At 32.5% G+C, this 24,416-nt stretch overlaps 1 protein-coding gene across 2 annotated transcripts; it reads right to left on the bottom strand.

Annotated features, from left to right (window-relative positions):
* Window positions 1–1,120: 1,120 nt before the first annotated feature.
* On the bottom strand, window positions 1,121–23,370 carry LOC147072450 (uncharacterized). Of its 2 annotated transcripts, XR_015070720.1 has the most exons (11): window positions 23,108–23,370; window positions 19,564–19,746; window positions 18,226–18,798; window positions 16,229–16,353; window positions 16,029–16,139; window positions 14,550–14,642; window positions 13,759–13,932; window positions 12,002–12,194; window positions 10,090–10,248; window positions 7,770–9,835; window positions 1,121–1,837 (listed from the first exon to the last, which is right to left on the bottom strand). XR_015070720.1 is itself a non-coding variant. In XM_085947760.1 (10 exons), exons 1-10 carry the CDS (start codon window positions 23,261–23,263, stop codon window positions 9,719–9,721), a joined length of 1,884 nt encoding a protein of 627 aa, XP_085803886.1. In that variant the 5' UTR covers window positions 23,264–23,370; the 3' UTR covers window positions 7,688–9,718. The 2 variants fall into 2 exon arrangements, 1 of the variants encoding a protein (XP_085803886.1); XM_085947760.1 differs by lacking the exon at window positions 1,121–1,837 and having other exon boundaries at window positions 7,688–9,835.
* Window positions 23,371–24,416: the final 1,046 nt, after the last annotated feature.

Consider the following 24,416-nt stretch of genomic DNA (forward strand, 5'->3'; position numbering starts at 1 on the left):
TGTTTCGATTTCATGTTTCCGAAGTATCCTAGAAATAGTATCGGTGGTGTTTTTGATATAAGGTAGATAGGCCCGGCCTTTGAACTGTATCTCTTCCTCCTGACTAACCGCGTTAAGGTTGATTTTGCTTTTGGTGGCTTTTTGGATCATCTTGTTAGAATATCCGTTTGCTTGAAGAGCCTTTGATACTTGAGATATCTCGGATTTTATATACGATGATTCGCCGAGCTCTTGTCATCAAAGTCGAAATCAGACTTATTTTTTGAGCAGGGTGATGGTGAGATGAAGCATGTAAATAACGATTGGTATAGGTTGGTTTTCGGTAGACTCTGTGTCCTAAAGAACCATCCAATTTTCTGATAACTTCCACGTCAAGAAATGGTAGAGCTCCATTTTGTTCAATCTCCATTGTGAATTTAATATTTGAATGTAGATTGTTTAAATGGGCCAAAAACTCATTTAGAGCTTCTATACCGTGAAGCCATATTAAGAAGGTATCATCGACATACCGTAACCAGCACAAAGGTTTTAATCTGCATGTGTCAAGAGCTGTCTATTCAAAATTATCCATGAAAAAATTCGCAACCACGGGAGATAGAGGAGACCCGACACCTTCGGTTTGTTGAAACACTTTACCCTGAAAGCTAAAGTAGCTTGACGTCAGACAGTGCTTGAAAAGTCATTTTAGGGTATCAACTAGGGGGACATTTGTGAATAGTGATTCTACGTCAAAGCTTACTAAGAGGTCAGTAGGCTTTACAGTCATATCAGCTAATAACTTGACAAAATGTGTTGAATCCTTAACCCATGATGCGGTGGCGTTGGTATGTGGTTGCAAAAGTGACGCCAGATATTTCGAAAATCTATACGTGGGAGAGTCGATTGCGCTAACTATTGGACGAATTTGGTTGACGAAGTTTCATGTTAACTTCGTTATTGGTCAATTTTAAAAGAATATAATGTCTTACGAAATTTGCCATAACTTCTTTATTATCTATTTGATTTTAATATTTTTTTGAAATTTTTATTGGTATTGAAATATTAAAATGAATAAATTAATTTTACTTTAGGTATTAATTGTTTTTAGGACTAAGGAAATATATAAAAGAAAACATTTTTTTTTGTACATAAAATTTTATTTAGAAAATGCCAGAAAACAGAATAAAACTATAATAAAAACACATAAAAGTCTGAACTGTACCTACACAGTTTGTTCCTTTTTCTTTTAGACTGAGGAAAAGATTAGGAGACGAGTATCAATTATTGTCTAGGAAGAGCATGTGTCCATCAGCCTTATATCTTGACAACAGATGGTGCACAATAGCTTCACTAGACGGTAGGTATAAATCTCCCTCTCTCAACCCAGTATAAATACTGAAATCGAAATAATACCCTGACTGAGACTCACAAAGTTTAAAAACTTTACGCCGAACCAGGCACGTTTTTTCCTATTGAACTGAATATAGCATAAACGTCCCCGGAACTTCATCAAGCTTTCATCGATTGAAAGCTTGTAGTTAGGTTTATAAACATCGCGAAATCTCTTACGCAGATGAGTTATTACGGGGCGAATTTTATTGGACCTATCTCCTAGAGAAGCTTCTTTGTCATCCGCAAAATGCACATTCTTAGAGATAGTTTCAAATCTCACCCATGGCATTACAGATATAAAAAAGGGCGTCTCTGTAACCTTCCTCCGAGACCAGTAACCTCTAATTATCGGCTTCCGAACCGCACCCATAGGATAGAAAGGCAGAAGGCCTGCAGCTCCTCAAAAGTGACATGCTTCCATTGCTGACCTGATGCGCCTGCTGACTCCAACGACTCCGTGGCATATCTGAAAATAATTTTAAAATAATAAGTAATGGGGCACTTTCAACACTGTTAGTTATTAGTAAAGGCCGGATCTTTCGAGTCTTTAACCGTCAACCCATAAAAAAACACATTAAAATGGTGGACGAATCCAATATCCTAAGGAGACTTTTGCCCAAATGATTCTTAGTATGGATTTCTACAATTAGTCAGTTGTTTTTTCTGGCAGCTCAGGTGCGATGATAATTATTGTAATTAAAATAATCGTCTTGCCAATATTATTATGCGAAGTGTGGCCACTTCAAACGAATTCAAATTCGCAAATCGCAATTAAAAATATCGCATTACAAAATTGATGGTTTGTTTTATTGCAGGTAAGTAATGGTAAACCTTTTTATAACCTACCACTAATATAAATACAAATATTGAAAGATTTTGTCCGCTGACCCGTTTTATGTTCTAAATTTATCATATTGATACCTATTAGTATTACCAAGCAACAATACCGTACCTACATATCGATAAAAAAGTCACACACCTACTTGTTTATTTCTTTAGATATTTAAGTATTTTGAGGATGCTCTGCCCAAACTGGTCTATTTGATTATAAACTATTGACATTGAAGAATTTCATCAAATCGATCGTAAGAAATTTCATCTTCAAAATACCAGTGGCGTACATCTGTAGATGCGAGACATCCCTGAAAATAATCGTTTGAACCTACTATTATAATATTATGTATTGCGTAAGCCATAATTGCATTCTTCTAAAGGTTTTGCAATATAATATTGCTTCAGATTTTCACTTAGTCATTGTATTACGTTAATATTTATTGTTGTTTAATTTAATAAAACGCATTTTTTTGTAGTACTTATTCCACTTTTAATCAATAAATTAGGACCGGTTTCGTTCGCATCAGAGGGACATTTTCAACTGAACAAGGGAAGATTCAGTTGAAAATGTCCCTCTGAGGCGGACGAAACCGGTCCTAATTTATTGATTAAAAGTGGAATAAGTACTACAAAAAAAAATGGAGCCATTGCCGAAAACTACCCAATCAAGACTCGTAACTGGACAAAATCTGACATTCGAATGAAATTTTCAAAATGGCGTCCTATGATAGTTCGTAGTTCCATTTTTGTCCATTCTACAGGTAAGTTTGTAGGTGTGTAACGTTAAAAAAGTCCCGCCGTCCCATTTAATACATTGTACGCTAAAGGCGCGCCGATTAGGTGGCGATTCGACATAATTAGCATTATATTTTTATATTTAAATGTTGTAATTAAAAAGTAATTATCTGATATATGATTATATTATGTATTTGATTTAAATACTTACATATTATAAAGTGTAAAGAACTATTCATCACATAAAACGACTGGTACCTAGATACATATTTCATTAAAACACTTTATATGTACTTTCGTACTTTTTCCACATTTATTTCATAATTTTGATATTTAACCGATTTTATCCTAATGGACATTTTCAATTGAATAACATTACAAAATATAGGTAGGTACATATTATTGCATAAAAAGTCAATTAATTAAGTATAGATAACGTGGGAGTCGTTGTTTACTTGAACTAACTTGTTGGTGATATTTGTCCTTATTTATTAAATGACTGATTTATAATATACATTATGAAATAGCGTAAATTCATCACTGAAAAATTTTCTGTGTTTAAAATTCACCTACCTCAGATATTAAAAAAGGTTCCCCACCAATGACAAATTTTGAATGTGGTTTTATTGTTTTCAATCGCATGATGAATACAAAAAGTCCACTACTCAAAAATGAATTATTTTCCATACGATAGTATGTATCATCATCAGCTGTAGTATATACCAATATTGTATATAAATTTATGTTTACCGTGGATTTACAAGAATAAAATTACAAAGCAAAGGATAATCTTATAAAAATAACAATGCAATGTGCTTTTAAAAGAATATTAATAGCAGGTTTACATAGTGCATTTGATAGTCACGCAGCCTTCGCTATCGAGGCTTGATAATTATATATTGTATGTGCCATATTATAATTTTTAGGAATATTATATTTCATCCATTATTGTTATTTTTAAGTTAATAAGTCAAAAGAATAATATCAACTAAGATTTAATAACAATAAACAAAAATGCAAAATGTACAATAACCGTATTGTGTGTCTTGGACCTTGGTGGTCACTACAAAAACATGTTTTTAGGTATACATTTCATTATGGTGAAATTCATTCTAAATATGGTAAAAGGTGGATATTATCAACAAACACGGTAGGAAATTGAATAGAAAAATTTCATATGAATTGTCTGTACTTACAATAATTGTTAATGTATCGGATGATTCATGATGATGAACTGTTTTGTTTTTCGAAGTAAACGACGAAGAGTTGCTCGAGGTGGATTGGTGTTATATTATGACGTCGATTATCCGCCAAAATCCATTTTAATTGAGAAAATGATCTTTCAACTTCAACTGATGTGACCGGGCAGTATTTTAACTTTTCGAACAGTTTTATTGTGTTTATATTGTCGTCATCAGTACAGTTAATTTCTTCGTATTTTAATAATTTATTAACTTGACACAACGTTCGGTACCCAGGATTTTTTACTAATGTATTTCGTAACTTTTCATTGATAAGTTTTCCTTTACTTCCAGGCACAATTGATAATGCCAACTGAAGATCTTGTATGATGTTGAAGGAGTCTTTAAGTTCTAGCCCTCGTTTTTCTAATTTGTCTATAGATGATTTTACTACTGAGAAGTGATTTTTAATAAAATTTAGATCATTTTCAATATCTCCATCTCGAAGCGCATTCTGAGCAGCTGAAATTGATAATGCAGCCTGACTATCAAAACTGTTTATTATGGATTTAATCCCTTCAAAATGATTTGCGTAATATAACGCAGCACTTATCCACGTTCCCCACCGTGTAACTACTGGCTCTGGAGGTAGTGGTATATTTGGAAGAATGCTCGAAAATGCTGCGACTCTCGAAGGAGATTTTAAAAAAATCTTTTTAACATTAGAAATTAATTTATTTACGTTAGGATATACGGATCTAATTTCTTCTGCAACTCTATTAATTCCATGTGCAAAACAGGTGCAGTGTAGCATATTTGGGTACAATTCTTTCATTTTTTTGCCAAATCTAATCATGTAAGGTGCTGCATCGGTCACTAATATTAAAAGTTTATTTCTGCTAGATTCATAATTTTCACCCCACAGTGCCAACAAAGAATCATTCATTAAACGGAATAAAGTATCTGAATTACACCTTTCAATCACTTTTGTTGAAATTAAATGGCATAACTTCACCTCATTTTCGGCTAAGCGTCCACAAATCACGTTCACTATATGTCTACCATTTTGATCCGTAGTTTCATCGACACTTACCCATACATAACAATCACTTAAATCTATTTTAATGTTATTTACTACTATATTATATAACTTTGGTAAATAGCGCTTTCGTAGATTTGATTCTGTAGGTAGCGTAACTTTAGCGTATTTACCCGTTATACAATTATTTAAAAAAACTCGCATTATTGGATTCTGCGCTTGCATCCACGGTATGTTACACTTTATTAGAAATTCAGCAAAGTCTAAATTAAAGTCACTTTGATGGTCAATAACACCAAGATTACGCTGATGAGTCTTACATGAAACATGCTTAATTAACTTTGTTTTATTACATGGTATATTTATATTACACACACTGCAACGTATGACAGTTCCATCAAAACTCACATCACTATAGTCTTTAATCCAAATTGGCGCACGTTTTGGACGAATCGTATTCTGCATTTTAAATAAATTAATGTTATGTGATCAAGAAATAAAGTAATGTTATGTGATTAAGACGTATCTTTTGCCACTATCTCGTAAGTTGTGATAGTTGTGTGACGTCTCAATATAAAGTGATTTTGTGGACAAAAAATCAGTTCAAAAGTACCTTATATACCTTCTGGAGGAAAACGTGGTATAATGGTCCCTATATCTAACGGGTACGAGTGGCAAAAACATTAATCAATAAATTCTAATTGATTTATGTTTTGTACTAGGTATTCTATTTAAGTCATTATTTACGACCCGGCGTATGCCTTCTTCGTGCACTATGCGCACTCACCGATCGTAAATGCACATTGACATCGAAAAAAGCTAATTTTCGTTTATATAGTAATTTAATATAATAAAAGAATGTGAAAACCTTCTTACCTATTAGTAAAGGATCAAGTAAAAAACAAATTTTGATTATCTGAAGTGTTTGAAAACTCGTAATGAATATCTTACATACTATTAATACATTCAATAGGTAAGCCCATTAAATCGTCATTTCCCGTAAACAATGGAACCAGCTAATGTGAAATATCACGAAATATACCTACTCACTAAATAAAAAACAAATAAACAATTTTAAGCTATAAATAATCCATAATCGTGAAAACTGAAGTGATGTCGGATTTTAAGAAAATACATAGATCAGTTAACAAGCGCGCAGGTTAAGTTTTTTTTTTCTACCATATTACTATAACATCAAATTATAGTTTCATGTGTGAACTCCCAGATTGGATAAAGCAATGAGCTATTAGGGAAGGTCAACTTGTTAAGAAATGGTAGGCACTGCAACTGTGTTATACCTATTTATATCTAATATTTCTTGATAAAATAATTTATTATCAATGGTATTAGGTACTATATATACACAATGTGTCAATGTCGACTAATTATGATTGTATCATTTTGATAACTTCCGAAACAATTCATTGAAATAATACTATGATATATAATTTATAGTATTAGGGAGTAGCAATTAACAGAAAACGCATATACTTACATATTTTGCATGATGAATATAAAGTGTTTGAAAATGGCCTATCAAAATGTCAAAAAAACATTACAACTTCAGTACCTATATATTAAAATTGAATATCTTAACATGTCCAACCACTTGCTTGAAACACAAATGTACGATTTGAAGTATCTTTCGTACAAAACTTTTTCTAAAGGGTTTTATTAACCACGTAGGTCCGATATTCCTCATTTTACCCATCCATAAATCCACATCGCTATCTATCGCATTATCGTAACACAAGGAACGTATTATAGGTGGAGTATTCAAAATTAATTACTAGTTTGGCTTAAGTACTTATGGTAAATATAACAGACGTGTCTTGATATTCTCAAGTGGCCGCTGTTGTGCAATGTGTAAAAATCTGTCTTTACTCAGAGCTGATAAGCATTGATTTGAATCCTCGTTGAATTGGTTTTAGAATAATATAATAATATGTTTTTTATTATATATTTTCGTAGTATCAACATAATATACGAAATCATTCAGATTTGGTACGATTTTAATAATACACTAGCTGTCCGGTTCTTCTCATCATGGGAGCAAGTTTGATTTGTTATTTGATAGTGAAAATAGAAGTAGTTTAGTGGAAATTTTAAACTTTGATTTCAATAATAGGTATATAAAAAGTGGAATATTATTAAATATTATAGATATTACTATTAACAACTAATTCGTCCACTCTATACGTAAGCGCTTCATTAATTTCTCTAAATAGTATAGTATATCTACTAATAGCAGCGTTTCTATATAATTAAGTATCGATAAAGTCTCTTGCACATATTATCAATATCATTTATTTCATATTTCATTGTACCTACCACATCGTACAACTTATTTTTCTGAAAAACATAGGTTCCATAAATTATTAACACATTTTTTAATTAAAAAATGTTGTAATATTCGAGTCCGTCCCAAAAAAAAAAGGACTCCAGATGTCCGGTGTCTAGTTATTAGTTAGGTTATTTTTCATTGAAATATGACGCTTCTATATTGCAAAATAAATATACAACATTCGACGTAAAGGATTCATTTATACAAATTTCAATTGAGAATTATAAAAAATAGAAAATAATAACTTTATAAAACATGTACGTACCGATTGGTTTCGGCGGTAATTTGAGACCAAAACTGCTCCGTAAAAAATTCCCGATACTCCGACTTATCATCTTCAAATGCATTTATTGTCATTCGGCCTGTCCTGGCTGTCCCATGAATGGAATTCCAATCGTACAAGTTCATTTGGAAATATATTTTCACCATTATGCACGCTTGTAGACGGTGTAGGAATTTTGTTTTCAGAATCTTCATCAGATGAAATATGAAGTTCTTTATCCAAAACATCAACATCTGGCTCACTATCCGTATCACAGAGACTATCATCATCAGATTGATTTAAAATGTCGCGAATTTGGTCAATTGTTAACGTTTTGCCGAAACTATTTCGTAGGAACCTATCAACCCGAACCGCTCGCCATTTTGACATTTTCGAACAGGTCGAGACAGGAATCGAATTTATATGGGTCACTGTATCATATACCTATATAGTATACTGACAGTATTAAAATACGGAATGATTATCTCCTAACTGATTAACAACTTTTTCGATAGATGGTAGTTTATGGTCAATATTACTGTTTTATGAAGGCTGTCTGAGCGGCGTCAAATTGACGCCAATTGTCCAGAATGACTGTGTCTGTAGCGGCACCAAATTGGCGCCGGTTGTTTCCAATGGGTTAATAATACATTGACTTTATTACTATTGAAGTATCAATATTAAATTTGATGTACTGACATTAGGTGGGTACTTCTTTCTCATTATACAAATATTGAGATGTCATGTAAAAACAACTTAAGACTGACCTTACTTAAATGTGATTAAAACCTAATTATACCTAAATTAATTTTTACTTATTAATTACAATTTCATGTATTTTTATGTACAAAACTTTGTGTACATTTTATTCGAAAATGTGGCCTAAAAATGGATGTCCAGAATGTGTTTTGTTAAGAACAGCTACAGCGGCCATATGACCGAAATCATTTTCAAAGGTTAATGCCATGCATTGGAAAATGGATAAATATTGGATGTAAAAAAATTGGATGAAAATTAAATTTTTTGTGATATTTTTTTACAATTATTGCAAGTTCAGGCTTAAAAACACATTCTTATTATGTATCATTATCGATCCCTCTCCATCTCCTTTATCCATGTCTGGTCCACAGGTGGAGCATATAGACACAAAGTAATCTCTCCAAAAATTCTCATCGCTTGGTCTTTTTTTCATCTTCCCAGATCATGCTAGCATCCCATAGCCCAGTGATGGCCAAACGTGGTGCATTGGATAATTACAAGTGGCGCATTGCATCTTTGCGCCTACTTATTCTTTTGAAGTAGGCGCCATAACTGAATCCAACTTTATATTTTCAACACCTGAGTGCTGATTCAAAGTAAAGCAAGGTTGTGAATAATTGATTCAAATTTGAAGAATTCTCTGCTGCTCTCTGTAACAAATTTAACACCAAACATTGAAAGACTAGCGAAATCCAAACGCTCAAAAGCTCTCAGGGCTCCATACCGCTCAGAACTCTCTCTCTCTCTCTCATCACATTCAACAACTGTGGTCCAGAGTTATCTTCACCAAACGAGACTCTCCGGCAGCTGTAGCACCATCAGCGAGGCCCACGACAGAGATCACCCTCTCGTCCAAGAGATCATTTCTGACTATTGTAGATTGGTGCTCCAATAAACGTGTTTTTTGAACTGGCATAAATAAATTAATTTAATTGCGTGATTGAGTTATTCCTTTTCCTCCCCTAAGCGAAGCAGATCCTATCCCTATTTTCCAACCCAAATCGTGAATATTAGAAGGTAGAAAAGGTGCTTGGCATGCAAAAGGTTGGCCACCCCTGCCATAGTCCCTCGGCATAAATCCTGAGGATGGTAATTAACGGTCTTCCCAGTTCCAACTTAACAGAAGTGGAATTGGAACTGCACCATACAAAAATGATGAGTATTCCACGGCACTGATTTAAGCTTCACATTGTCTATTCCAGAATTAATCTCTTTCTTTCCTCGTGCACCTTCAATTTTTTTATTTCCTCGTGCACATGCTGCGCTTCCACCGGATTTTTCATATCAAAATATGTCTTTCTTGATTTCATCTGGGGAAGAACATTAAGCTTGATTAATAAATATTTTCTTAAAAATTACATCTATGTATTTAATTACTCGCATCCATGACAATACGATGCACTTACATACGATGTATTATTGCCAAATAATATTGATACATAGTGTACACTAGCCAATAAAGAATTTTGATTGATTATTGTAAACATCATCATGGTGATGCATAAACAAAAAAAGGTGACACTAAATTAAATATGGATGACCTATTTTTTAAATAGATACTTACATTTCTAAGTTTTTCTTCTTGTTTCCTTTTCATATCTCTGGTATAAAGCTCTAGGTGCATGTTCTTTCGATGTGATGACAAATTTCCTGATGATACGAATGTTTTGGGGCAGTATGTGCAAGAATACCTCTTTTCTCCAGTATGCTGGCACAAATGTAACTAAATAAAAAAATAGATCATTAAAAAAAAATACATATTAATTACATTACTTATAATATTAAACCAAATTATCTTTTAATTGCAAATTAAATTTTGAGCTTCAACTCTACAAACTGTGGAACCTCGATTTTACATGGCCATAATAATTCATGTTTTCCCAATATATGCGTGTTAGTTTTTGCAGTCCCGTTTTATTTGAATACATTCAATTCCCGGTTTTACAATTTCCCGCATTTTATATCGAAAATGCATATTCTAAATTCAATGAAGTGATAATTAATAATTACGTATGCATTATTATTAAGATTATACAATGCAGCTGGTGGGCAACCCTTCTTTTATTTACTTTAACCAGTGTGAGCACACAGTATTTTTTGTCATTTTCTGGTTTGGGTCGAATAGTATCAATCGCATTTTTCATTCTTTTTGTTCACATAATTTTTCTGTTTTGTTTGTTAAGTAAGTTAAGTTGTTTTGTTTACATCCATTCAAATATTTTCAAAAAAATTCAATCCATCAAATCAATTTATAATATTGAAAGTGTTTTACATAAACAAGCCAAAAACATGCCCAACACCAACTAAAAAAATTTTACTTTTACAATTATATTTTTTTGCTATTTATGTTGTTTTTTGTTAGTTTCTTGAAAAACGTAAAATCGGGGTTTCACTGTATTCATCAACATTCTTTCAGCTAGAATCATTAGACTACAATTTTATTCTTTGTGGCAAAACACATGCGATTGTTTCAGCCGTCTTAGGTTTACGATTGATTATAACTGTTATTCTCGCAAATGGGTTAATTACTAAAATACAGGTATTCCTCAACTTATGACCGAGATACGTTATTCATACAATATATTAATTTTTGTTTTTTGATAAATCATTTGTAATTTTTCTGGCATTTTTCATAAAAACAAACATTAAGAGCATACATAAGTGAAACGGCAAATAATTTTCAACAATAGGTGGGACGAAATTTCGCATTTGTCGCCAATCACCGAGCGGCATTCGAGGTGGGAGCACGTCGATTTTTTTGTGATGGCGTCGTAAGATTATATTTTTATATCGTGTAAAGATGACTAAAAAACGTTATGCCTGTACTCGAAAAAGAAAACATGCAATGAATATAATATTATTATTAATATTACTAATATAACAATAAACATAACACTAAATGGACGCATGTTGAATTTTTATGACAAATTATGTTCCGTTCGGCACGCGTCATTAGCACAATCCGCGCGTCGCATAGTTGTGATCTTTTGAGACCATGCCTCAGCTGAGGTATAGCCTTAAGGTTCAGCGAACAGACTTTAAAGAAAAAAATGTTGCGATATATATTAGGTATTTGAGATGTCTATTATGTCATTATTAATTCAATTACGTTTTAAAAATCTGTAACTTTCTCCGTGACATTGAGAAATTCCCTTATCTTAAAGGTTGAGTTAACAACAGGTTGTTTTCAAAAAGTCAGGAATAAATAAACTGTTATGTCAGCTGGCTGTCTTTTGTTTAATATATTTTAATATAATTATGACTCTAAAACATTCGTAATTCACATTTGAACAAAAAAAAAATTGTATTATAATACAATTTATTTATTTGTATGTCTAGTTAGTTTAGTTAGCGTCATACACCGAACCATAACAGTAGGGAGCGACAACCAATCAATAACAATTTATTTATGTGAAATGTCATAAATCAAGAAATACACGTTGTCTCTAATTAAGATATAATAAATGATTACATACGATTAAGTAGGACTTCAGTTTAAATTTCTTGTCACAAAATTTGCACGCATGTGGCTTGATGTCGTTATGTTTTATTTTCGTGTGGCGACTTAATCTACTTTTGGTGCATGTGGTGTAACTGCATTCTGTGCACCGTAAACGTTTTCCATTGTGGATTTTCAGATGGGTTCTCAAATTCCCCGCAGTTTTCAAACTATCGGAAGATAAAAAATAACACAATTATTATATTTATCGAACTGGTGTTTACTAGGTAGACCAGGGGGGGGCAAACTGCGGCCCGCCGGGTATTTTTTTGCGGCCCGCCATCATTAATTGTACTTCTGATTACGAATAACTTTTTTATAATTTTTAAAACAATATTGACAATAGATTAAAATTTGTTTAGCAATAGTACGCGATCCATTTTTCATAGATATTGATAGTGAACCGACAGAGCTACATCTTGAGATTATTGATCTGCAGTGTGACACTGATTTAAGAGAATTGCATCGTCGTGAAGAAATCTCCAAATTTTACAATGCCCTCAATTCAGACAAATTCAACCAACTTAAAGATTATGCAAGAAAAATATTCATTATTTTTAGATCAACCTAATATATGTGAACAAACATTTTCGATCATGAACCTCAATAAAAATTCTTTACGATCAAATATCTCCAATGCCCATTTACAAACAGTTTTGAGAATATCAACTACAAAATTAAAACCTGAATTTTAAAAAAATGTTAAAAATGTTTCATTCTTCTCATTAATTTTTTTGTAATGTCTATTTTTCGTGATAATAAATAGTGTATATCTAAAAATGGTATTTTACTTGCGCCCCGCCGTCCATTTTGAATTCTTGAATTTGGCCCTCCACCCAAAAAGTTTGCCCCCCCCTGAGGTAGACCATCATTACAATAGTTTGTTAATTCTACAATTTTTTAACAATTGGTTCGGACTTCAAACCTGTTAAAAAGTTGCTTTCAATAATCTTTTTTAAAAATCCAGTGCAGTATTTACTATTCATAGAGCAAAAATAACACACTGATTCATACGAGATATGAAATAAAACTTTGCTACATCGTCTCACAAAATTAAACTTTCTCAAGTAAAAATTGGTGTTTAAATGGAATGGAATTTAAATTCTTATTGATTTAAGTTTTGTGCGATTCCATTTGAGTCATTTCTACAACCCGGGTTTCGCTTTTTGTGACATGTGCACACTCATCAATGGAAAATGCAAATAAAATATTATGTTAATTACATATCATTTATATACCAAATTAATAATAAACCAATTTATTTTATTCAACGAATTCACAGATTTGAGATTGTACCGTTCTACATATTATTGAACATACACAATTTGAAAACATTTCATGCATACACCTACGAGAAAAGAACTTGAAGATCGAGAACTGGATTCGCGCCAGTGTACTTTTCCAATTAAGCTACGGGCATCCTACTTAATTACAACGATTTTAACTAGTAGTTCTTACATGAAATGCGCATCAAATTGTGATTCCCAACCTTTGGGTCGCGACCCCAAAAAGGGTCAACGAGGGTTTTCTAGTCAGTTCTAGAAAATAGTTGGGAATGTGTGGCTTAATGCTTATCAAATTCGTGTTGTATTTTTTCTGGTAGGTATATGCATGAAATGTTTTCAATTATTATGTATGACCAAATCGTTACATTCAAAGATCATGAAAACAATATTATTAAGTATAGAAGCAAGTAAAAGTCTGGTGTTGGAAATGATAATTAAATGAACTTACATAGCTCCGCATTGCTTACATTGAACACTGTTCTCTCCTTTTTTATCATGAGACACGACATGAGAGTTTAAACAGTATATTGTTCCAAAGCAGCGTCCGCACGTAGGACATAAAAATTGTTTGCTGGATTCCTCAGATTCCGCATGAAGATCTTTTGTCTCTCCTGAACGGATCCTAAAACCAGTAGTTACCATAATCAGTGGCGGCAAGTGAATCTTGAAAGTGGAGGTTCACATTGTTTTCAGAATGGTTTAAAGAAACCTACGTGATCATTTTTCAAACAATAATAATAAGTTACCACGATCAATCAATTGAAATATTTGAATATTTATTTTTTTCATAATGAATTATAATACAGTTGAACTCGGTTATTACGATCTTGGATGTAATGAGGAAACATTCGTTGACATTTTGGTTTACGATTTTCTCCATATATTTATTCACTGTTATAACGAGCAACTTATCGGATATACCGAGCTAAAATACTGTTAATGTGTCGATCGTTTAAAAACATTTCGACCCTAAGCAATAAAATCTGATCGGACAGGATGCCGCCAGGGTCGGATTACCAATCCGTAAATAATACAATAATAACAACAATATCGGAAAATCATTGTATATTCATTCAAAAATATTATAACCTGACATAAAAACAACGTATACTTAGTAAAAGTAAGTATACTTAGTCTTCAAAATCGACAAGTTTTCCTACCTCTAATACACATGAAATACTATGTTAAATCAGCTAATGTAAGAAAGAACAAACTTATTACTAGTATAACATATCTTACAATTTATCCTGTGTTTTACTCTTGCAAGGGCGTCTTTGTTCAACTGGAAGGTGTGTTTGTTTATGAGTCTCCAGACTGGCACTGGCAAGAAAGCTGTAGATAAACATAATGATATTTTTTTTTAAATAAAACCCACATAAATTTTTCTAACACAAACTTTTCAGTTCATACTTAAGTAGGGTATATGTTTTATTATTTAAAAGAGTGTAAAAAGTCACAATATAATAATTATAAAATACTTTTAATTACATATCAAATTACATTTCATTAATCACAATAAAAAATATTTGCTACGAAGGAATTAGAAATAAAATCGTCTTTAATTGAATAATTTACGTTTATGCCCGAGAAGTTAGAAATTCATTATTCAAGCGATCTGTAATATATTTAATAACCTGTAAATAAAAGTAAAGTAAATTTAATTAATACAGTTTCTAATACACTGACACTGTCAAAACGTGTCTCGTCAATGAGAAACCCTGACAAAATTATACAACGTGAGATACCCCACCGATCTATAATTACCCCAATAGTCGCGCGTAATGTGAAAAAAAGTATAAAAATCTCCAGGCAACCAAAAACGGCATTACATACTAAAGACGGAACGTTTCGCATTCAACTTGTAATCATACAAACAGGATTCTGCCGCATACTCCTCCATCTGCCCCCTTCCTCTAAAAGATTATAAATGGATGTCTTCTGCATTGAAACCCCACCCCAGTCATGCTTTTGCTAGACTCATGAGACTATAAGATTTGAGCTTAATATTTTTTTTTTAATTTCGCTACTCCATGTTAATTATTGTGGGAGATTACCCCGACACAAATGTGTACAAACATGTGTTATCTTCCAAGTCCCACACTTCCCCCCACCCGAGCTATTCTCAATACTGCGTACTTGAGTATTATTCTGGAATAGTTGCTAAAGTGAAAGGAAGATCGAGTCTCTTTCTGTGAGTTAACTTATCACTGCCAGCCAATTTTTACTAGGTGGACACTTGTAGGCCAGCTATTTTTGGAATAAAATAAAGCCCTTAAAAAATACGAAGTAGGAACAGAATGATAAATATTTGTAAAAACTTATCAAATCAACATGTTTCTCGAGTTTATCGTGAATATTTTCACACTAAAATGATAAATATTGTTTATAACATATAAACAAATAGTTAATTCAGAAATTATGACGTTTACTAGAACCCGCAAGTTTATTCATCCGTGGCCTGACGCGACATACATGCTTTGGCGAGTTAACTCGTCCGTGGCACGCTAATCAACGACATATAGTTTATCATCGTAGTCTTGATACTATTGTAACAGGACAACCAGAAAAGCTATTGACTTATAAATGAATCTGTAGAATTTAAGATACTTTATTTATGTTTTCATTTTGTAATACTGGTCTCAGCGATTTTATTAAAATAGACATAATATTGTGTGATATAAGTACTAAGTATAAAACTGAGGTCGACTTTGTCCTTACCTTTTATCGCACTGGTTACATTTATGGGGTCTTTCAGATTCTGGTAAATGTTTTAATAAATGTGCTTTCAATGATTCTTTATTACCGTGATCTTTCTTACAAATATTACACCTGTAATAGAATTGCATGTACATATGTAGATAAAATATGAAAATTTCACATTCGAATGTACAAGGAACATAATTTCAGTACATACTAACCGAAAAGCATCTTTTTGCATATGATACGCCATATGGTGTGTAAGGCCTTTGCGTGTGTAATACTGCTTGTCACAGCACGTGACATGGCCTCTGGTATTGTGCGTTAATTCAAGATGTTTAAACAACTGTGAATCAAACAAAACACAGATAATATTATGTTAGTTATATGTACGGTATCCATAACGGATGAATATATGAATCGCCTAGTTTCAAAAGACCCTAAAATGATTTTAGGTAGTTCTGAGAAAAATGAGAAAAAAATCATATCTATTAAATCTGTGAACTGTGTGATTAAATCTATGTATTTATTTTTTAATCCGTTACATTCTAAAGAGTATTTTGGCTTTCCATATTAGCGGTATTTGAAAAGCACACCCAACCATTTTAGCAGGTTTTGAAATTCACCCTAATTTTTGATCATACGTATTGACGTTTTTTACAGTTATATCTTTGGCCATCATATAGGTAACAAAAATATTCATCTAAATACATATCTAACTCAAAATTTTTCAAAAACCGTTTTAGAGGCTTTTGAAACTAAGCGCTTCATATATTAGATTCGTAAGTTCCATACAAGAAGATACCCCCCTATAAGTGGAGTCTTTGGTTGGATTGACTATGAATTCCGACTATGTGAGTAAATAAGTATTCATAATAATTATTATTATAAAAACGAAAGTGTGGTAAAAATAAATAAAAGACGATCTTTCAAGTCAAATACATTTTATTGCAATGATAATAGTATGTATTAAGAAACTCATTTAGAGCTTTTGGTTAATGATTAAATTTACAATGGAGATTGAACAAAATGGAGCTCTACCATTTCTTGATGTAGAAGTTATTAGAAAGATCGATAGGTGTCTAGGACAGTCTCGGAAACCAACCCACACTAATCGTTACTTACATACATCATCTCACCATCAACCTTCTCAAAAATTAGGTTTAATTTCGACGTCGATGACAAGAACTCGGCGAATCTGCGAATTGTATTTGAAAGTCGAAATGTCACACATATCAAAGGCTCTTCAAGCAACCAGATAAACGGATATTTTAACAAGACAATCCAAGAATCCAGCAAGAGCAAAATCAACCTACTTAATCATGAAGAACCGACAAAATTAAATAGGCTAGGCTTATCTGCCATACATCAAATATACAACCGATGCCATTTCCAGGATAGAGGAACACGAAATCGAAACGGTATTCTCAACATCAACGGAGGTCCGGAATATTTTGAGACCAATAAAGGACTCGCGGCTATTGGATTCAGCAGGTGTATACCAGATAAGCTGTCACGGATGCACAAAGTATATAGGCCAAACTTCTTGAACAGTAAAAAAAGCATGCAAGTGAATACGAGAGGGCATACTGACTAAAACAATACACGATGTCAAACAAATCCCATAAATCTCAGGTGTAATGAGGAAACATTCGTTGACATTTTAGTTTATTATTTTCTCCATACATTTATTCACTGTTATAACGAGCAACTTATCGGATATACCGAGCAAAAATATCGTCAAAATTTTTCTTAAAACTGTTAACATGTCAATCGTTTAAAAACATTTCAGCCTTAAGCAATAAAATCCGACCGGAGAGGATGCCGTCGGGATCGCATTACATTTATGATACTAGTTAAGAGTCTTAAGTACCTACCTAATTGATGTTTTCGCCGACAATGTTGAAAACGTATCCATGCATATGGTTGAAATAAGTAAAAAATCCAAGGTTTGGGAAGTCAGTAGGTACCTACCTACCAGCGTTCATTACAATAAACTTCTTTTGTAGTTTATGAATGCCATGCTTGTTTCGGGGATTTTTACAATAGTTTTCAGATTTTTTATTTTCGACTTTTTGTTATGTGACCGCTCATTTAAAAATACCTATTCTCTGATATAACGAGTAACGCTTATAACGAGCAAATTCAGTCGGTCCCATCTTCCTCGTAATAACTAAGTTTGACTGTATATAAATTAGATTAGATGTTGATTACTTACATCACGCAAATACTTAAATGTCGGCTTATGAAGACAAATTTGACATCGAACATCATAAAATTTACAGATGGCATCATTAAGTTTATCTCCAGTCATTATGAGACTCCCATTCTCAAACAATTTGACAGGCTCCACACTCCTCTCCACTTCTTGACCGTCAGGATCTACCTGCACAGTTTCCTCTAATACATCGGGCATGGCAGTCAGCTGATTATTCGCTGTTGGAATAACTTGACTGGGAACTTCACTAGTCGCAACAGATGTGTTCTGACTTTGACTAGTTGACAATAATTCATCGTTATTTATATCATCAGCCTCATTCTTTAAAATCAAATTATCTACGGATTCAGTTTTCAATTGATTATCAACAAAATCAATGTCAATAGTTTCTCCACAAAATTCCAACTTTATATCAATTTGTTCATCTGCAGCTACATTATTTAAAACATCTTCCTCCAAATTATCTGGAACATTGGTTTCCAATTGTCTTTCGTTCAAGGATTCTTCTTTTACTTCCGTTAAGATTGGGAGAGTTTCTATGTTTTTTTCGTCTATCACATTGACAAAAGTAATCTGAAAAAACATTGGCACTTTAAAATAGTGTGTGCACAAATTTGATATTAATATACTGCAGTGACGAAGGGTGGAGGTAGACTAATTATATCTGACATAAATAGTGCACACTAAACTTGGTCAGTCATACTTATTTGTTTTCATAGAACAAACACTACAATGTGTAGATTGTAGATAGTGTTTGTTAGTTTTTAAAATTTAATTAACCCCTGTCTAGTCCAAGCCATAGTAGATAATGGTCAAAAATTAATCATTTATCTATAAAAAAATCTAAAATTATGCCATTAAACCATACATCATTTTAGATATTTTTTAGATTGAAGAATATTTTGATTGATTATGGTTTGGTTAGGCAAGGCTTAATGAATTTTAAAAAATTGACCAAAACCTTAATTCAACGAAAACCTACGAATAAAAAAAGACAGGAAGGAACACGTGTACAAATCACGGCAATCAGAAAGGCTGGCAAATTTGGCCGAACGTACAGACCACGTGATATTTGTTTATGCAAAATCGTCGCTTTCCAAAATGGCGAATTTGGTTGCCACTTTTCATACTGCGATGAATCAGTATGTTCCTTCCTGTCTTTTTTTATTCATGGACGAAAACAAATAAGTATGACTGAAAAAGTGTGTACTATTTTTGTCATATCTTTGAAATTAGACAGAATAGTTTTCCTTGACAAAATACCAACTTCTTGTATCTTTATGTGGATAAGTAAGAATCAGTGGTTAACACAAATAATGATACATTGAATGAACAAACCGGCTTGACATCCTCAGTGGGTTCTATATTTGGTGGTTGGTAAGTGAACGTTCCTTTATAATCAGCTGCATTTTTAGACAAATAAATTTGTGCCTTTATTACCAAATCGAAAAAATCAGAGAATTCTTTCACCGAACGCATGCACTTTCCACATATATATATTAACCTCTCTGTTGGTGTAATCTGGAATAAAAATTAACAATTAAGTACATAGGATTTAGAAGTTTAAAATATTATATACTAGTGATGGTGAGCGAATCTATGAAACGATTTTGTATGGCACGCGAATGTTTTATATTGAAGAGAGAAAAAAAATATCTACAATTAAAAAAATACAAAAAAGTTTTAAAAATAAATGCATATATAATATTATAAACTCTTTAAATGCCGGGAGGTATTAGAATGGTGGTACCCGGCGGGCCGTAATTTATATAAAAAATAAAACCTTAGAAACATCATTATTGAAGTTATACTTCTTTTAGGGCGTTTGGTAGAGTAAAATTGAGAGCTGCGCGCGCACACCGTTACGAAAGTGCGCGACAGTATGAAGTCAGCTGCGAATCGGTCAGGTGTATACAAATGCAAGTTTGATAGTAGAATTGTTCCGTATAATAACGAATTTATTATTCTCGGCCATTTGCAATTCCATTTGCAATTCCTTACGAAAACAAACTAAGTATTAACACATTCACAGACACATGTTAGCTAATACATGTTGGTGATATGACACATATTAAAAAATTTATTTTTAAAGTTTTCGATTTAGATATATAGAAATGAGTATTTTCTATTTTATTTCATTTAAGATACGACACTTATCTAATGGAAATATGTTTGTACCGTGACACAAGTAGATAAGGAACATAGTGTTTTAATCGAAAATACGTCTTCTAAACACATAGTGTCGTATTACGTTGTACAGTACAGGACGTCTATAGACGTTCTGTCATATCACACTTAAAAAAACGACGTTTATAGACGTCGTGTCCGCGAATGTGTTAAACGTCAGAGTGATAGTTGTTACTTTAAAAATAAAAGCAACGAGAAATAATTATATAACTTAATAATATAAGTTAAAGTCTATAAAAATAAACTAACGGCGCTCCAAAAAGCGGCCCCTTTTCTTAAGTGTGTAATTTAATAAGACTAGCTAGAATAGCTAGCCGAAGAATCTAGGTTATCACAAGTTTTGTATTTGTTTTATGCCAAAAAAGTATAACTTCTAATGCGTGTACATAAGTACACGCATCGATTTTTTTTTTAGAGATACATTAAAAGTATTATCATACAGACTTGTATATCGGTTAAGAATGTCAGCATGATTACAAGAGATGTCAGGATATTGTGTACAATATATTAATTAATTTAAAACAACCGACTGGCGCTAGTGTAAATAGTGTGAACGACAGATCGCATTGTATAAAAAATAGCAGGCAAACACTCTTCAAGAATAAGCATCACGATTAATGTAAATATATAATTGAATAGGTCAGTCCAGGGCAGCGTTTTCCAAACTGGGAGGCGCGGAAGGTTGCAATGGGAGGCACGAAGAGTTTAACACAATTAATGTAGCCACAGGTTTGCAGTGTGCAAATGCATAGTTTATAAAACGGCCGCTAGTTATAAACTACATAAAAAAACAGTCCTATAAAAGGTTGTTTACAAACCTGTCTGAAAATATGGAGACTAATTTTATAATACCTCACTTCAATACTATTGTGAAGCCCGCTGGCTATCTCGTGAAAAAATGAAATAAAAGGGTCAAATTATAATGTTGAAATTTGAGACAAATTTGTTTAGGAATGATAATTTTGTTGTTAAACTTGTCTATTTGGTTCAGTGTTGCCATCTTTTTCTATGCTGATTATAGGACAAAGGCATAAAAATTATAGTATTTCTGAAAAATATATAGGACAGGAACATTTTTCGTCTTGAATCCTTAAAAATTATAGTATTTTGGTATATTTGGCGTAAAATTATAGTATTTTACATTTTTCACGGAATTAAAATTATTGTATTGTGCTATAATTATAGTACGGTTGGCATCACTGATTTGGCTGCAATTTAAAAAAAAATTGAGTGAATAAATCAATGCAAGGACCACTAATGCATTCACTGATTAAAAAAGATAAAGTAAAGGCAATTATAAAAAATTGGAGCTTTGGTAAAAATAAGTTCGCCATGTTTCCACTTTTAAATGATTTCTGCGCCAGATATATTGAAGCAAAAAAAAAATCTATTTACTGAGTTTTTGATTAGTTTGCTAATGCACTTTTTACATTATTTCATTAATAGAAAAAAAAAGTTGCCTACTTTGTTTCAGGGCTATTAAATATTTTAAATATGTGGTTATGCATTGCAATTTGACGTGATACCTATATGATGATTGATATACTTAAATGATAACTCCTGTGTATAATTTAGGAAACACTACATTATAGCACCACACTGCCCTTAGCCTTAGGGATAGGTAGGTGGGCTCGCCAAAGATCCTCCCCTGGGGGCTCGCTTCTGGATGTGGCGCCCATGATAGAATCCATTTGTCAATGAACGATGATGAATTTGGATCGACTACTATTGAAATTGATTGTGCTAATAAACAAGCACATTCATCGCATGAAATACAAATTAATTTAAAAATGAATATAATCTCTAAGTAGAACCATGTTTATTTTTATAATTATTATTTTTTACATTTTTGTATTAGTACACTGTTGACTATTTAAAAAGGTGTCTGTATTATTTAATGAAATAAAGGGGGGGGGGAGGCGCCAAGATTAGATTTTTTTTTAAGGGAGGCGTAGTAACATAAAGTTTGAAACCACTGGTCTAGGGTTTATGCGTCACATAATATTATTGCACAGACCTCACTCTAATTTTGATTGATTTACAATGTTGAGACCAATCGGACAATTGAAAATATTCAACCAATAAACCTGATGGAATTTATTGGCAGTCATTCAAATAGCTGCTTGTTATTTTGCCTCAAACATAACCACTAAGAATGGAAAACCGTTCAATGATGGGGAATATAATATGAAAGAAGCGTGGTTAAAATGCTTCCATCTCTTAGAAAATTTTGAAAACAAGGAAAAAATTATTCAAAGAATAAGAGAAATGCTTTCAGCCATGAACACAGTGAAAAATAGGATCTCAAGAACTCAATTGTAATTTTTTAACTTTTTTAATAGCATAATAACCCTGTTACTTATATACCCTACCATCGTGTCCCATAATGAAATCGAAATGAGTTTAAGTAGTACTTACCTATTTAAATAGTTTGGCAACAACTAATAACAGATTATAAGAAAATAGAATAAATGATATAAAAAGAAGACAACTTATTGAAGGAACTTACTTATTTTGAAAAAGAAAATAAGATCTTTTGAGAGCTTCAGCGCATACTTAGTGGTATTCATTACGTGTAATTTAGACTTCTATGATGTGGTTAGTGAATACTAAGTGGTAACCCATTTTACAAGAGAAAATAAGATGCCAATATCCTGGTTATTTACGTATTAAAGAGTCTTCTAAATTCACATACCTTAAATGAAAAAATCTTTTCGATTGCTGCAACGATCTCTAAACTTGAACATTCAGTAGTATTGAATTTGTCAAATAGATTTATTGTCTGCATTCTACGATCGAGACAAAGCCTACAGGGCTTGTACATTTTATATCTAAGTGACAAATTAGGCATTTTAAACAAAGTTCTAGTTCAATATCATTAAAATGGGAAACTGTTAAAAACTATTGGTGTTTTAATGACATCTAGGCATGATTGTTGATGAACGTCATATTAACGTCATAGACAAAATTGACCATAGATAATTGACGTCGGACTTTAATTTTAATGTTGCCTACCTGAGGTTCAACCATCTTTTTTCACCGAATTACGGGTCGCGGTCCCAATAGTATTTTCACTAAATTATATCTTCAGTTGAAAATGTAAAAACTAGTTTTTTTCGGTTTTTTCTGTATTACGAAATTATAGTACCTACCTCACACCAAATTATTATAGTACGGACAAAGATTATTGGACTCGTTGAGTAGGTACGGAAATACCGAAATTATCAAAGAGATTAGACTGTGTCCAATCTCTTTGGAAATTATGGTACTTTTGGCGTATTTTTCAAATGTAGACATTGATGAATTTAGAAAAAAATAATATAACTAAATATTGATAAGATTATTTAATGAAAATTAAAAGAAATTTAGAAAAAAAAATACAGTACGATTGGCAGCACTGACGTTCAGTCAGTGCTGCCATATGGCTGCCATTTTTGACAATCAACATAGGTATATGGTATATGTTTTTTTTGTTTATCACAAAATTAATTTTAAAAATTCCTAAGCCATTTCTTTACTGGCAAATTTGAGAAATTCTGTTTCAAATCAAAGTCAAGGGCTTTTCTCGCCAAATTTTCTGTATTACGAATTTATGATAGGTACTTCGCACCAAATTATAAAACGGAAACATAGAAATTAAATTTGTAAGAAAAAAACTTTTTCACATATTATTCAAAATTCTAGTATTTTGGGTGTACTATACATTTATGTACATGGTACACGGACCAAAATTATAGTATACATACTAATACTATAATATTATATAACGGTTGGCAATAAGGCGGCTCCCATAGTTCAGTGCATCAGTTCATGTGCTGGCCTTTCATCCGGGGGCTCCAGGTTTTGACCGGTGAGAATACAGTAGGTAGGTATGTTATTTTCTCAAAGCCTGTGTGTTTGTGATTGTTTCACCTCTGTTACTAATTACACTACTGTCAATGGGCCTCATGGTCTGTGTCACAGAACAGATAATAAATAGAATACCGATAGGCAATATTCAATAC

This window comes from Rhyacophila brunnea, unplaced genomic scaffold, assembly GCF_057557595.1.
Source record: "Rhyacophila brunnea isolate RB1 unplaced genomic scaffold, BYU_Rbru_1.0 scaffold_2, whole genome shotgun sequence".
Classification (NCBI taxonomy): domain Eukaryota; kingdom Metazoa; phylum Arthropoda; class Insecta; order Trichoptera; family Rhyacophilidae; genus Rhyacophila; species Rhyacophila brunnea.